This window comes from Bombus bifarius, unplaced genomic scaffold (genome assembly GCF_011952205.1).
Source record: "Bombus bifarius isolate JDL3187 unplaced genomic scaffold, Bbif_JDL3187 scf7180000009125, whole genome shotgun sequence".
NCBI classification, from domain to species: Eukaryota; Metazoa; Arthropoda; class Insecta; order Hymenoptera; family Apidae; genus Bombus; species Bombus bifarius.
The window spans coordinates 4,104,678-4,117,536 of NW_022884914.1; the positions used below are offsets into that span (position 1 = coordinate 4,104,678).

The 12,859-nt window shown below is 41.6% G+C and overlaps 1 protein-coding gene across 4 annotated transcripts in view; it reads left to right on the forward strand.

The window, feature by feature from the left end:
* Positions 1–6,142, forward strand: part of LOC117213629 (paired box protein Pax-6) — a 49,329-nt gene extending 43,187 nt beyond the window's left edge. For all 4 annotated transcript variants that reach the window (XM_033459125.1, XM_033459124.1, XM_033459127.1 and 1 more), the window contains 2 exons: positions 377–633; positions 4,828–6,142. In XM_033459125.1, coding sequence (XP_033315016.1) covers positions 377–633; positions 4,828–4,916 — 346 coding nt within the window. In that variant the 3' untranslated portion in view covers positions 4,917–6,142. The remainder of the gene's footprint in view (positions 1–376; positions 634–4,827) is intronic.
* Positions 6,143–12,859: the final 6,717 nt, after the last annotated feature.

A 12,859-nucleotide genomic window follows, 5' to 3' on the forward strand; every position in this document is an offset into this window, starting at 1 on the left:
TTGTGTTTTAAACTTATATAGAGGATAAGTTTCGAGGATTTAAGGGCCAACGTCAAGCTTTAGTTTTGGTAATAATTAGACCTGATAGATTCTTATAGATTTATGACGAATTTAGAGTTACAAAAATTTCTCAAATGCACGTAAATCGTAAAACCGTATAAAATATCCAAATATATCGAAAAATATTGGTCGTTGCAAGTAGGCGAAACAGATCGCTGTTCCGCCTCTTCGTGTCTACAAAAATATAAATTTGCCTGAACGTCCACAGCTTATTAATAACGAAAGCTACTCGACCTATTCGCTAGAAACGACGTTCAGACAAATCGAACATGTTGGTTATTTTGATCTGACGCGGATCTCGTTCCTCTGTTGGCAGCTCGATGTCGAGCAGCTTGGGCGGGTCAATGGGTGGAAGCTGTCTTCAGCAGCGCGCCGAGGGATATCCGGCGTACGTGTTCCACGAGCCTCTTCACTCTCTGACGCAGTCTTACTCCCACGCACACAGCACTGCTGCGCACTCGCAACCCCATCGTGGTATACCGACCTCTCATGGTGGAACCCCCACCACGCCAGGAGGACAGCCTGCAGGACCAGGTGGTGCACCCTACCAGCCGACGACCTCGACCGCGACTGGTGAGTTTCCGCTTTAAAGGATTGTTTGTTTGTTCTTGTTCAATCTTCAAGGCCATCCTCCGGTATCCGCTTCGTCTCCACCACGGCATTTAAACGCTGATCAAGGTCGCCACCGATCGTATACATAGGGCTCCGGTTAGTCGCCTCTTTTCTAGGTTGTACGCTACCTTGAAACGATCGTTCGACTGGATGAATGCAGATCGTGCGAATGAAAGGTGTATTTTATTGTTGGTCAGATGGGTTGTTGGCTGTTTAACTATGGCTATTGATAATACGTACTACGATGATGTGATAGGTGAGTGTTGATTGTTGCAGTGTATAGGTATTAAATTAGTAAATTATCACTAAATTTCCCAAAGTCAATGGCAAACAGAACCACCAGCCTCTGAGAAACCTTCCGAAATACATCAATGGTTCTGTAAAATCGAACGACTATTGATAATATGTACCACGGCGATATGATAGGCGAGTGTTGCTTGTTGCAGTGTATAAGTATTAAATTAGCAAATTATCTAACTTTGGCAAAGTTTGTACATTTGTGCCGCTCGCAGGTCAAAGTGAAGTTTAACTTCATTTTTCGAAACGTTTAACATTTTTCGTCAAAGCATTTCATCGATGCTTATCTCGCGTAATTTCCACAATTTCCTCTGCTTTTCGTTTTGTGCGGCTAACCGATTTTACAGATGAACGGCTTATTTAATTCGTAGTTAATATAGCGGTTGCTATATCTTACTACGTAGACAGAAATTCTCAGGAATTTGTAACAGAGATGGTGTCGTGTGTTATTTACGTTGTTTCTTAACGTGTTCTCTTGTCATCGATAGTTTTAATGTCAGAAGTGGCTTGGAACGTTCCTTTCGGAGATATTATTTAAATTTCCGAGGCTTTTGCCAGTTTCCAAGATTCTGCGTGTTCTCTCGCGGTTGGACATATTCAAGGCGGATAGACCAAGGGAATGTTGATTTACAGGATTGCTTTGATGTTTGGTTAGAGTAATGGCGCAGATGTTATTGCTTGATGGATCTATTAAACGGTTGGAGGTTATAGTTACTGGTAAATGGTCTGTATGGTTAGACGCTATCTTGATTAATTTATAGGTAAACTGAATTGGTTGGTTAAGAACGCCAATAGCTAAATATGTATGTATCGCGTAATTATTTGATGGTTGTACGTCGTGATTTTCTAATTTTTCTATCTAAATGACTTGTGAACATTTCTTTTCAATTTTCTTTCCCACCCTATAAACGATATTAATTTCCAAGGTAAACTTAACAAGACCAATTCGCCACGCTACTCGTCGATTTGCGTAGTTAATCGACATATGTGTACAGCTTCTTATTGATCCAAATATTTCAAAAACTTCCAAACACGGCCACACGCGAGAACTCGAACAACATTTAACAAAGGACGATGTACCGGACATTTCACTTTCCACGAAGACCTGCTGGAAGAAATAATTTCGCATTTACAAACGGATTTGAAGATCGCTCGTTTCATTCGTTCGAGCTTTCGAGTTCGATGGCGGATAAAGATCTGGTCGAAACCGGAAGTGGTGGCAGCGAAGCTCGATGGGGAAGAAAAAATTGCGATTCGTGTCGCGCGCTCGCGGCACTCGCGAAACGTGCTCATTCTGTAACATTGAAACTGCCGGTTGATTACGTACACTCGGGAATTCCGTGCGCGCGGCCGTGGCCAAACGACGAAAAAGGATAAGCGTCTTCGCGAGAACTCTGGTTACCCGTGGCGAACGACACGAGTGGAAAATACGTTTAATGGGCGCGAGGAAATTTGTGCCGCCGGAAACCGTACGATTGACGTGGAAAATGTTCAAATAAATTCTCGCACGCCTTCCTAACGAACCGTGTGTCTTCGTTCCTTCTCACTGCCGAAGTTCACCCTTTTCACGTTAAATATTTTTTGAATTGCGGGGGAAATTTACTTTACTCGATTAATTATCGTCAACGATAGGAATACATTTTTGATGTTTCGAAAGAAGGTACACTTACGTTCTATACATAGGAGCAGTTATATCAGAAACCAATGCGTTTATCGTTTAATTAGTTCATAATATTGTTAAAGTACAATGTCGTGTGTAGGTAACATCAAGCGTGTGAACTGCTTCGATATATTTTTTCGTATCATTTAATTTGCTTCTTTTTTTTCATCGTTCGAACGTCGACTAAACTACCAACCAACAATCCCTTTCGCTTTGCACCTCGAATGCTTCGGCAGAGAGTCTAAACTTTTAGAATAAATCAATTCAGGCTCCCAACAGAATACGAGCAAATCCGTTTAGCCAAAGTCAATGGCAAACAGAACCACCAGCCTCTGAGAAATCTTCCGAAATACATCAATGGTTCTCTAAAATCGATCAGCCAGCGTATCTTACGTGTCGAGGGCAGAATAAAGTGTCTTGTCAAGGCACGGTTAGAGAGCTACAGGACGTTGTTCCGTGCAGAGATCAAAAAATGGTTAGCTAGAAGAACGTAGCTGGGACCAAGCTGATACTACATCAGGTCAAAGTGTGCAAAAACCGAAACAGTGAACATTCCAAAGATGTTAAAGGTGGACGTAGCCGTAGCAAAATTACGTACTAACCGTCTTCTCATCTCTGAACGGTAAGCAACAGTGCCCGTAGCTCGTTTAAGCACTTGACCGTTCGTCCACGGAATTGTAAAAGGATTTTAAAACAAATCTCGCACGGGCGCCAGCGGGCAGAATCGAAGACCGGGTATGTTCGGTGGTTTTCCAAGCGCCCATTCCATCCAACAACGTGGCTGCTGAATTTTCCATTTTCCCCGATTCTCACTTTCCCTCCGTCACCCTCTTGCCTTCTGTTTCTTTCTTCTTCGACTTGTCCCTCTTCCGCCAACGACCCTCTCCTCACCCTGTTCTTTCTCGTTTAACGAAAACTGTGCGCTGAGGTTCGACCCTCCTGGCTCTCTCTCTCTCTCTCTCTTTCCTGTCCCTGTCTCTCTCCCTTTCTTGCTCCTTTCTCTTTCTCACCCATCTCTCTCGCTCTCTCGATGGCTCTTCCTCTCTTCAGGGTATACAGGGGGGCGAACAGAGGATGTGGATGGGTTGGGTCTCGCCTCGGCTGGGCGAGCGCTCAATAACGTGCGAACCCAAAGGGGAGGAAATACGGGGGTGCGCGGCGTACCTACAGGAATGAAGTGGAACGCCGTAGAATGGTGGAATACTGCGGAACACGCGCCGGCATTCCTCTTGTCTCCCCCCTTCCCTAGCACCGGATTCTTCTCTTTTCCTTCGTCCCCTTTTTCTATCCGCCTCTTCCTTTCTAGCTCCCTCGTCTCCTGGCCCCTGTCGCGAACAGGTTCCCTCTGTTACTCGTTTTCTCTCGCTTCTTACGTGCGGAACGAGCCGCAACTTATCCATCATAATCGTTTTACGTGCATGAGCGCGGGGAACTTTCACCGCGTGTTTCTTCTCTCTCTCTCTCTCACTCTCTCTCTCTCTCTTGCTTTCGTTAACGTTGCTTTTGACGCGTTCCGATGTCCCATCCTTTCCATTGCTAAGCACCCTGGTTTCCGCAATGCCTCTTCACGTATCGCTTTCGCCACGATTCACGTGGAACAAGTATCGGTTTGTTTTGTAGCTGGCTCGTTCGTAAGTAGAGCGAAGAGCGTTTTTAGGTAATTGTTAAGGGTGCAGTTATCGAAGTCAGAATGATCGGTTTGTAATTTTTGTACAGATAGTTCGCACGTAGAATGTTTCTACCATAAGCGTTCAAATACTCTCGTGAGCCATTGTATGTTTCTATAATATCTCATTTTACGATTCGCAAATCTAAAGACCCAAATCTTCGATTTTTTCTGCAGATCCTTGCTTCAAAAGCTAAACTGCTCAACGCCATAGACAGTAACGTAAACAAATCTGATATCAATTTGAGCGTACCTTACAACATACATTATTTATGTCAATCTCTTCCCATAATCTGCTTGTGAAGCCGAGTGTTCCTTAAGAATTGAACGTTAACAGTGAACATGCGCGGACAAGATTAAAAATGCCACAAGAAGCAAAGTTGATCAACTTGCCTCCTAAGAAGTTCCATTGTAAATGTCGCGTCCGCTGTTCCACCAAGAATCTTGTCCACGTCGTACCTATTCCTGCAACACAATCACAGAACAAAACTAGATCGATCGTTTAATCGGAAAACAAACAATCGCATTGCAGGTGTGATATCGGCTGGCGTCTCGGTTCCCGTGCAGATCCCGTCTCAAACACCAGACCTGACCGGCAACTATTGGCCGAGGCTCCAGTGATCCCAGCTCTTCGGGTTCCCGCCCGCGAGCTTGCTCGTCGGCCAGGAGAGCCCGCCGCCACCGACAGCCACCCCTGGTGCAGTGTCCCGGCCGCTGCTCGCTTCCCTCGGGATACCGACGCAGCCAGCGCAGCATCAGCCTTCGAACACACCGGCTACCACTCCCGTGCACACCTCCGACACCAGTGAGTGAACCAACCGATCAATCTCTTCGGACGCTCTCTTGCAGAGATGGTCGCGCGCGCGATACTCGATCACACGAGACGGTTCGTTGCCGTACGGCGAATCGCCGACCTCGATCACTGCGTTCATCGCGATCGCGTCATGATGGCGCGCGATGACATTCGAACGAGATAATCGACGACGCTTGTTCAGCGTCGCCCCGGACACACGTGGATTGTGACTTTGCAAGTTCAGCGGGTCAGCAGTGTTCCTAGATGGATCTTTTTCTTTTTTGTTTTTAAATTAATATCAAAGTAACTTTTTTTTTCATACGTTATGATCTTATTCTTACGTATACGGCACTGCTGCGCTATAAAATTGTTTTCTTTTTCTGGATCGATTAATGAATGTATTTATTTACTGGTTGATTCTTCGGCGTCGTATGATAATGTGTTATTAAAAATATAGAGTGAAGAGTTTTTTTCGTTGTTTCGTATTGCAATATTTTAGGTTCGTGTTTTATGTGAATTATTATGGGAATTTGTTTTCGAGTTTCATATTATAAATATGATTTTAATACAGTTTAACTGTTCTCTTTTATTTAGCCGATGTACATATTCGTTTGTTCTCTTCGTTGCAGTAAGTAAACTGGCTAGGACGAGAAGTACTTGCTATATCTGTCTTACTTAACAGTTTGGGACGTATAAATACCGATTAGCAATGTTCATGTTCGATATCCTCGATATTCGATACGATGATCTAACGTATCCGATTTTCTATTGTTTCGAATTTAGAGGTACCGCACGTAATCTAGTTTATCGAGAAAATAAAAACAAAGAATCAACGTTTCAGCCATAATTCGTTTTCAAAGAGTTGTGTTCTCCCACTTTCTCAGAGTCACAGGGAAAGGGTTGCACGAATGAGATCAGGTAACCTGTTAAGGGACCAGCGCAACAGGAGTTGAAAAAAGGGAATAAAAGGTTAACGAGTCCGCTTTAATTCGATTAATTACCCGTTGGAAGCTTGCCAAATCTCGACAACTAGCGGACACTGCTGATCGTTACTTTGGGTCACCGAAAAAACAAGTACGCACACTCTCGTTCAGAATTTGCGATTAAACACCCTCGTAACGGAAAGTACGCGCGCGAAGCGTTCGTTGTTCCATTGAAATCGAAGAATCCTTTGAAATATCTTTCGCTATTTTAAATACGAACGATCGCAAATTCTCGCGCACTTTGCGCGTTAACCTCTCGAGTCGGCAATTATTCGGTCGGTAATTAATTCGTCTAAATTCAGCAAATTTCTTAACACTTTCGCCGACATGTAGATATTTTTGCAACGTGCTTGAAAACCCATTTCTAATTGTTGTGTAGTAATACAACGTGTACAATAAGTAGAGTACCGTGTTACTGAAATTATTATCTAGATCCTAGATGGTGGATATATGATGTAAATTCAGATTTCTATGAACGCAACCAAAGACGAAAAACTTATATCCAAGAAAATGTATTTTTTCACATTGTATAGATTTTTATCATATTTGAATTTTCCCATAAACATCCGCAGTATCGTATCGTATCGTACAATGTACTAAATTTCGGTATATGATCTTTATTGAGAAACGATTACAATCGTTTTGCCCGCCAAAGTGTTAACAAATACGTACAGACAAACGATAATGTATTAACAAACTGATACGTATACATCGAATTGCCATAAACGATAAAGTTATGACGACGTACGCTTCTTGTACCTACGCGAAACTGATTTGAGGGGTTAATGAACATTCATTGCGTGAGAAACTGCACGTAAGCTTAAACTTCTTCAAACAGCTGTTTACTTGGTACATTTTAATGTCGGAAAATCGCGTCGATCGTCGCGCGAACGCGATGCATCAAAGATCGAGGCGGACGCTCATCGTCCTTTCTTCGAATCGCGTTTAATCTAGTGGTCATAGACGTATACGCATGACCCGGGTCACGCAGGGTATATTATCCATCTACTCACGACAGTGTACAAATGAACGTATCGGCGTCGAACATGTTCGTTAGACGATCCAATGTACGAAATGCTACAAGTATATCGTATTGCAATATACATTTAAAACATAATATTTGAAATTTTATATACCAGCGAACGAACGTCAACGAAGTAGGTTATCTATTGTATATAAGTAGCATGGTGTTAATATTTTCTTTGTTGTTTGTCTGGATAAATTTTCAAATTTGGAAATTTTAAGTTGAAGAATGACTTCGTTGCTTATGAGTACCGTTGCGAGGAAACAGAGTGTAACACATTCGCTGCTACTGACGCATATGTTACGTCAAATAAGTTAGTAGCTGCTAATTGTTGCATTTTAGTTTCTCGACGGAATCGTTTAGAAAGATGAATAAGATAGTGACGTATTGGAAGAAACGCAATTTTGTTTGTAATGCAGATGTTTCTTACGAAAAAGGAAAATATGAATCGAAGGGTAAACTGGCGTATTATAGTAACAGCGAATGTAACGATCGATAGCGACAGTTTCCTTAATTTTATGCGGACTGTGAACTTAAAACGATTGAAAAGCCGGAATCTTCGACAAAAGTTCAAACTATTAATCCAAATTAGATATAGGCCAGTGAAGTGGAACCAATTTGAAAGTAAATATCCTTTAAAAATCTATCATTGTTTCAGAAATCTGGATATTTGAAAAAATCTAACGAATTCCAATAGAATCTATGATATTTCGAAATGAAATAAAATATCCTTATTTCAACTATTCTAAAAGAAGTATATCTTTTTACTCGTAGCATGAAAATAATTTCAAACTTCCATTTGTGTATTGTTATCGTTTACGGGCGTTCTTATATCTCTCGATCGATGACCGGCAAGATTCGTTTATCGAATTTTTCACGCGTGGCTGTGGTACGCATGACAGCCGAGCGATTCGCGTGGAAATTTCGAGGGATTCGAAGACAGAGGGAGGAAGGGCGGGCATCCGCTGCAAATATTCTCGCGAGACTTTAGGGTGGCTCTGGCCAAGCTGGCTGCCTTTGTAAGGGTGGGAGCTGCGGGGATTGATAGCTACCTCGAGGGTGGCTTTTTTCGCCGGCCGGCCATCACGCTTGCTCGCAGATATGGCGTCGGCTGACAACGTTCCACCAGCCAGAAACTTGCTTCGGAAAAGTGACTGCTTACGAGATCGAACTTCCCTCGTCGAGTGGAAATTCGTAGAGAAGTTCCGCGAAAGTCGTGGAGAACATTTTTGTAGCGATAAAGATTCTCGTTCATCGTAAACGATAAAGAAATTGATTTCTCTTTGTTTTTTTTTTCTTTTTTTTTCCTAAGAAATGTTTCATTTCTATCGTTGGATTTGCATCGCGACACGTTATGTTTTTGACAGTGTAACATGTTTTAAAGCTTTCGATACTTATTTAAGAGATTAATCGTTAGTCAGCTTTGGTCTTTCATCGAATCAATTTTTTAACCATAGCTAACACTATAAACGACAAAATGTAACGAAATAAAAATCAGTATTTTTTTACGTTTGAAAAAATATTCATTGTATCTTGCACCCTTGCATGACCAGCAATCTTTGTAGATACTTTTCTAACGAGGTTCGAAAAGTGTGTAACTCTTTTGTTGCGTAACTCCCCTTTGAATCTATGGACGGGATATCTTGCAAGGCGATGTGTAAAAATTTGGTTTATGCCAAAAGTTTATTCCAAAAAGTTGTAAACGGTGGGAATCTCACCCAAATCGTCGTAAAGTACTTAACGACGTTAAATATAATTAAACGTTGGATATGTATTTTCACATATTTTTAAAACGAAAAAGGAAATATTTTATTTTTTTTATCGAGTACAAATTAAAATTTGTAGTTGCTTCGAGAGTGCCATACGATATTTTTGTTCTTTCTTATTTTAATTTAAATATTTTGACGTTGACACTTAACAAATAAAATGTTACTTTTAGGTACTTAAAAAGTAGATACGCGAGATATATCTCGTTCGAAAGCATCGAACGACGACGTCGCATCGCGAGTTATCTCGATCGTAAGTGCAACTATTTTTAAATTAAGCAACTACAGAATCGTCTTTACGATAATTATCATTGTCTAAGGTAAAATTTCCAAATCACGTTCGCTATAATCTAAATAGTAACTCTGCAGAAAGATTCGCAAATTGCCAAACGACGCTCAATCGCGATGGATCGTCTCACGAACCGTGTTCAGACGCAGGCGGAACGCACTTCAGCAGGATTCGCTCTAACTACGTAGGTCCTCGCGTAATCTCGTTTGAGAGACCGAGCCTCTTTCTCGCAGACTTTACGAAGGGTTCAAGGATACAGCGTTAGCTTTAGGACTCCTCCAACTAGTCGAACAAGAAAAACGTGTTTCTCAAACCGACTCCCTCCCTCTCTCTCTCTTTTCCTCTTCTCATGCTCCACCAAGGACACGACGATATATTTTCGTCGTCCATCGAGCACGTTCTCTATATTTCTCCCCCTGGGTACGAAAAAGGGGTGGTCCCACCCCTTGGTCCAAACTCCACGCGATTCTAGATTAAGACAATCCAATCTGTAGCTGGTAACGAAAAGAATAAGATGAAGAAGAAGAATAAGAATAAGAAGAAGAAGAAGAAGAAGCAGAAGATGAAGAAGGAGAAATAAGAATAAAATAATATAAAATAGATTTGCTCGATCGTTATCGACCGATCGCGGAACCACTCGAACAGAGAGGATACTTTAGAGTATATATATTATATACTTTGTAAACGCGGGAATCACACGTTTTCTAGAAGCACAAGTCACGCCGAGAGAACGTTTCACAAACGTGTTATCACGAAAAGAAACAAAGAAAAAAGAAAGAAAAGGAAGAAATACGTAGAGTTATCGAAAACGAGGAAAAACGAAGCTTCATTCGCATCGCAAGTTGAAAGAATTTCCTTTCGTAAACGAACTGTCTCTTTCTTTTCTCTCTTCTTGCTTTCTCTCTCCCCCCCCCCTTTTTTTTTACCGACAGTTCGATTGCCCGCGATCGAAGCAAATTCCCTCGTCGATTTTCTTGTATAAAGGCGATTGTAAAATAGCATTTGTTATACTCTTCTTAGCCTGTAATGTAAATTAGACAGAAATCGTCGACACGCTGTGTATATACGTTTAGATAAGCGAAAAGACGGTCGTTTCGGTACCGTTCGATCGTATACCACTTTATAGAAATCGTACACATACACACATACACACGCTAACATAAAGAAACGGAAATCTCTTTGCCACGTGTATTCGATGTTCTCCCTTGGAAACCGGAAACGGACGATCGACCGCCTCTGTCGTTGCGAAGAGTGGAAAAATTGACGGCGGGAGTGGTCCATCGGCGTTCGAGGACGCGACCCGAGCCTACTTTTATTATTCGCTCATTGTTTTCACGCAAATGTATACCGTTTGAGGTTGCAAAGTTGGCTAGCGGATCGAATATACATCTGATCAATTTACATGTTATATCAAATACAATAGAACAAGCTTGAAAATAGCGCGCGTATGTGTATCTATTGTTATTGGTCGAACTGGTCACATATCGATTATCCGTAGACCGCGAATATTTGTGCAAATATTATATTTTTCTCGATACCATCGAAGAGATGGAACCTTAGCAGAGATTGATGTTATCTAAATATTATGACAAGTAGAATCTGTGTGGAAGGAAACGATATAGCGAGATTAGAAAATTGGTTACGTGTTCGAATTTACACGTTTTCAAAGATAAAATTCGGTTCCATACGAAAATAAGGATTTCGTTATCTTACAGTACGGTGCAATGTTAATTCCGTATTATTTCTTCTTTTATGTATTTGTAACATATATATATATATATAATATTTCTTTCTCCGACAGTGGTATAAGATGACGAAAATTTTAGGACGAACAGTTTAATACTATGTACCTTTAACTGTTTACACGAAACGGATATCAATAATTGTATTACGTACGAGGACATTTTTCCAGAAATATATAAACACACCAAGTCTAGTCATTTGATATTTAGCAAAGTACGTGTTATTTTATCGTGCCATTGCGCTAGCCAACTTTCCAGCCACACGCACGCCAAGCCGCGTTATACGTTCTTCTCACGCTTCACATACATCGATCTTTGCATACGGAAGTCTTGGAACGGATCTCGAATCGACGCGAGACGACGCGTCACAACCAATCATACGATCACATCGCACGAACGCTAATGTGCAAGGATTTAGGGATGGATCCGCGACGATCAGGCCTCGAGAGATCGATTCGCTACGCCGGTGGCGGTTCACTAGACTTTGATCTACGGAAATGGTATTTTTTGATCGAAGCTTGGTTTCGCCCGCAACCAAATTTGTTTTTAGAATTGGAAATTAAAATATTTGTCGAGTTACCGAAATCGATTTTCGCGATATTGCAATTTAGATGCTTGATCGTGTTGTGTTTCCTTTTTATCCTTAAAACGTTTCTTAAGTCCGAAGAGGATAGGAAAGAATTGTTTTTCCATGATTTTGCTACTAGGTAGTCAGGATGGAATTTCTTGCGACATGTGCAATACTCGATAAATTTAAGATCGATGGTCGTTACGATCAAACTGGTTTACACGAGGTTCTTCGTCTTCAGTAATATTAGCGAATAAAGTTTTCTTTATATAATCTAGATTGCTGTCGATATCATGTCGAGAGTGCATTTCTCGCAGAGGATGCACGACTATCGTTCGACCAATCTTGACAACCGAGATTTCTCCCGTGTACTAGAAAGAGTTTCGAAGCTTTCGGTCTTTCAGTCTCTCGGCTATTTCTTTTAAATAAATGCTTCGCTGTGTGTGGTTTCCTTAATGGGAAAACTGATACACTTACCACTTTTCAGCAAAAATTTTCTTACCAAATTGAAATTTGGCTTCGCCTTCAAACACCGAATCGAACGAATTTAACTTCCGCGTGACTCGTACGATAGAAAATAGAATTCTACATAAACTTTCTCCCGCATTGTAAAACGAACAAAATCTACTAGCATAGATTATTATAATTTGTTATTATAATATGAAAAAGAAAGCTTTTGCGATACGGTTCAAAGGATCAATCGGCCGCTTAAAACATTCGCAAAGATTCGAAATGACCGCGACGCGACGGCGCGAATCGAGTTCTCGGTGGCCCGAAACTTTCCGCGAAAATAAATTTCCACGGGGGGCGGTAGCACGTACGAGCCAACCATCCGTGCGGCCATCCGAAGCACACGTACTTCTATACACGTACACACGTACAAAAGTGTCGCGAAAAGTGGGAAAATTACGGTACAGGGTAATTTGATATTATATGATGCACTACCTCAGAGACAAGGCTTTTTACGCGATATAAAATTTCTAATTAATCGCATTAACGGAGCGAAAAGGGATGGGAAAACGGAGGAGGACGCGCAAGCGCGACCGCGAGAACCACTCGAGATTTTTCGTCGGTGTTTTCGTCGACAGAGGTTTTCCGGTCGCGACGTCCGTTTCACGCGGCTCGAACGTGATAAAACGACCAACCACCCCTTCGTGTCTCTCGGAAAACACGCGCTTCACCCTCCGTTTTCTCCCTCTCTTACTCCGGTTGTTTCGCTTTTTTTTCTCTCTCTTAAAAAAAAAAAAAAAAAAGGAAAAAAAAGAAGGAAAAAGAGGACTACTCGTACTTGGCTGCGTTTGTTGGTAGTCGATTGAACTTCTTCTCGGTCGCTGATTCGTACCTGATGCGAGGATTACGCGGTGTTATGTCGGCGACTTGAAACCGATCCACTTTTTCC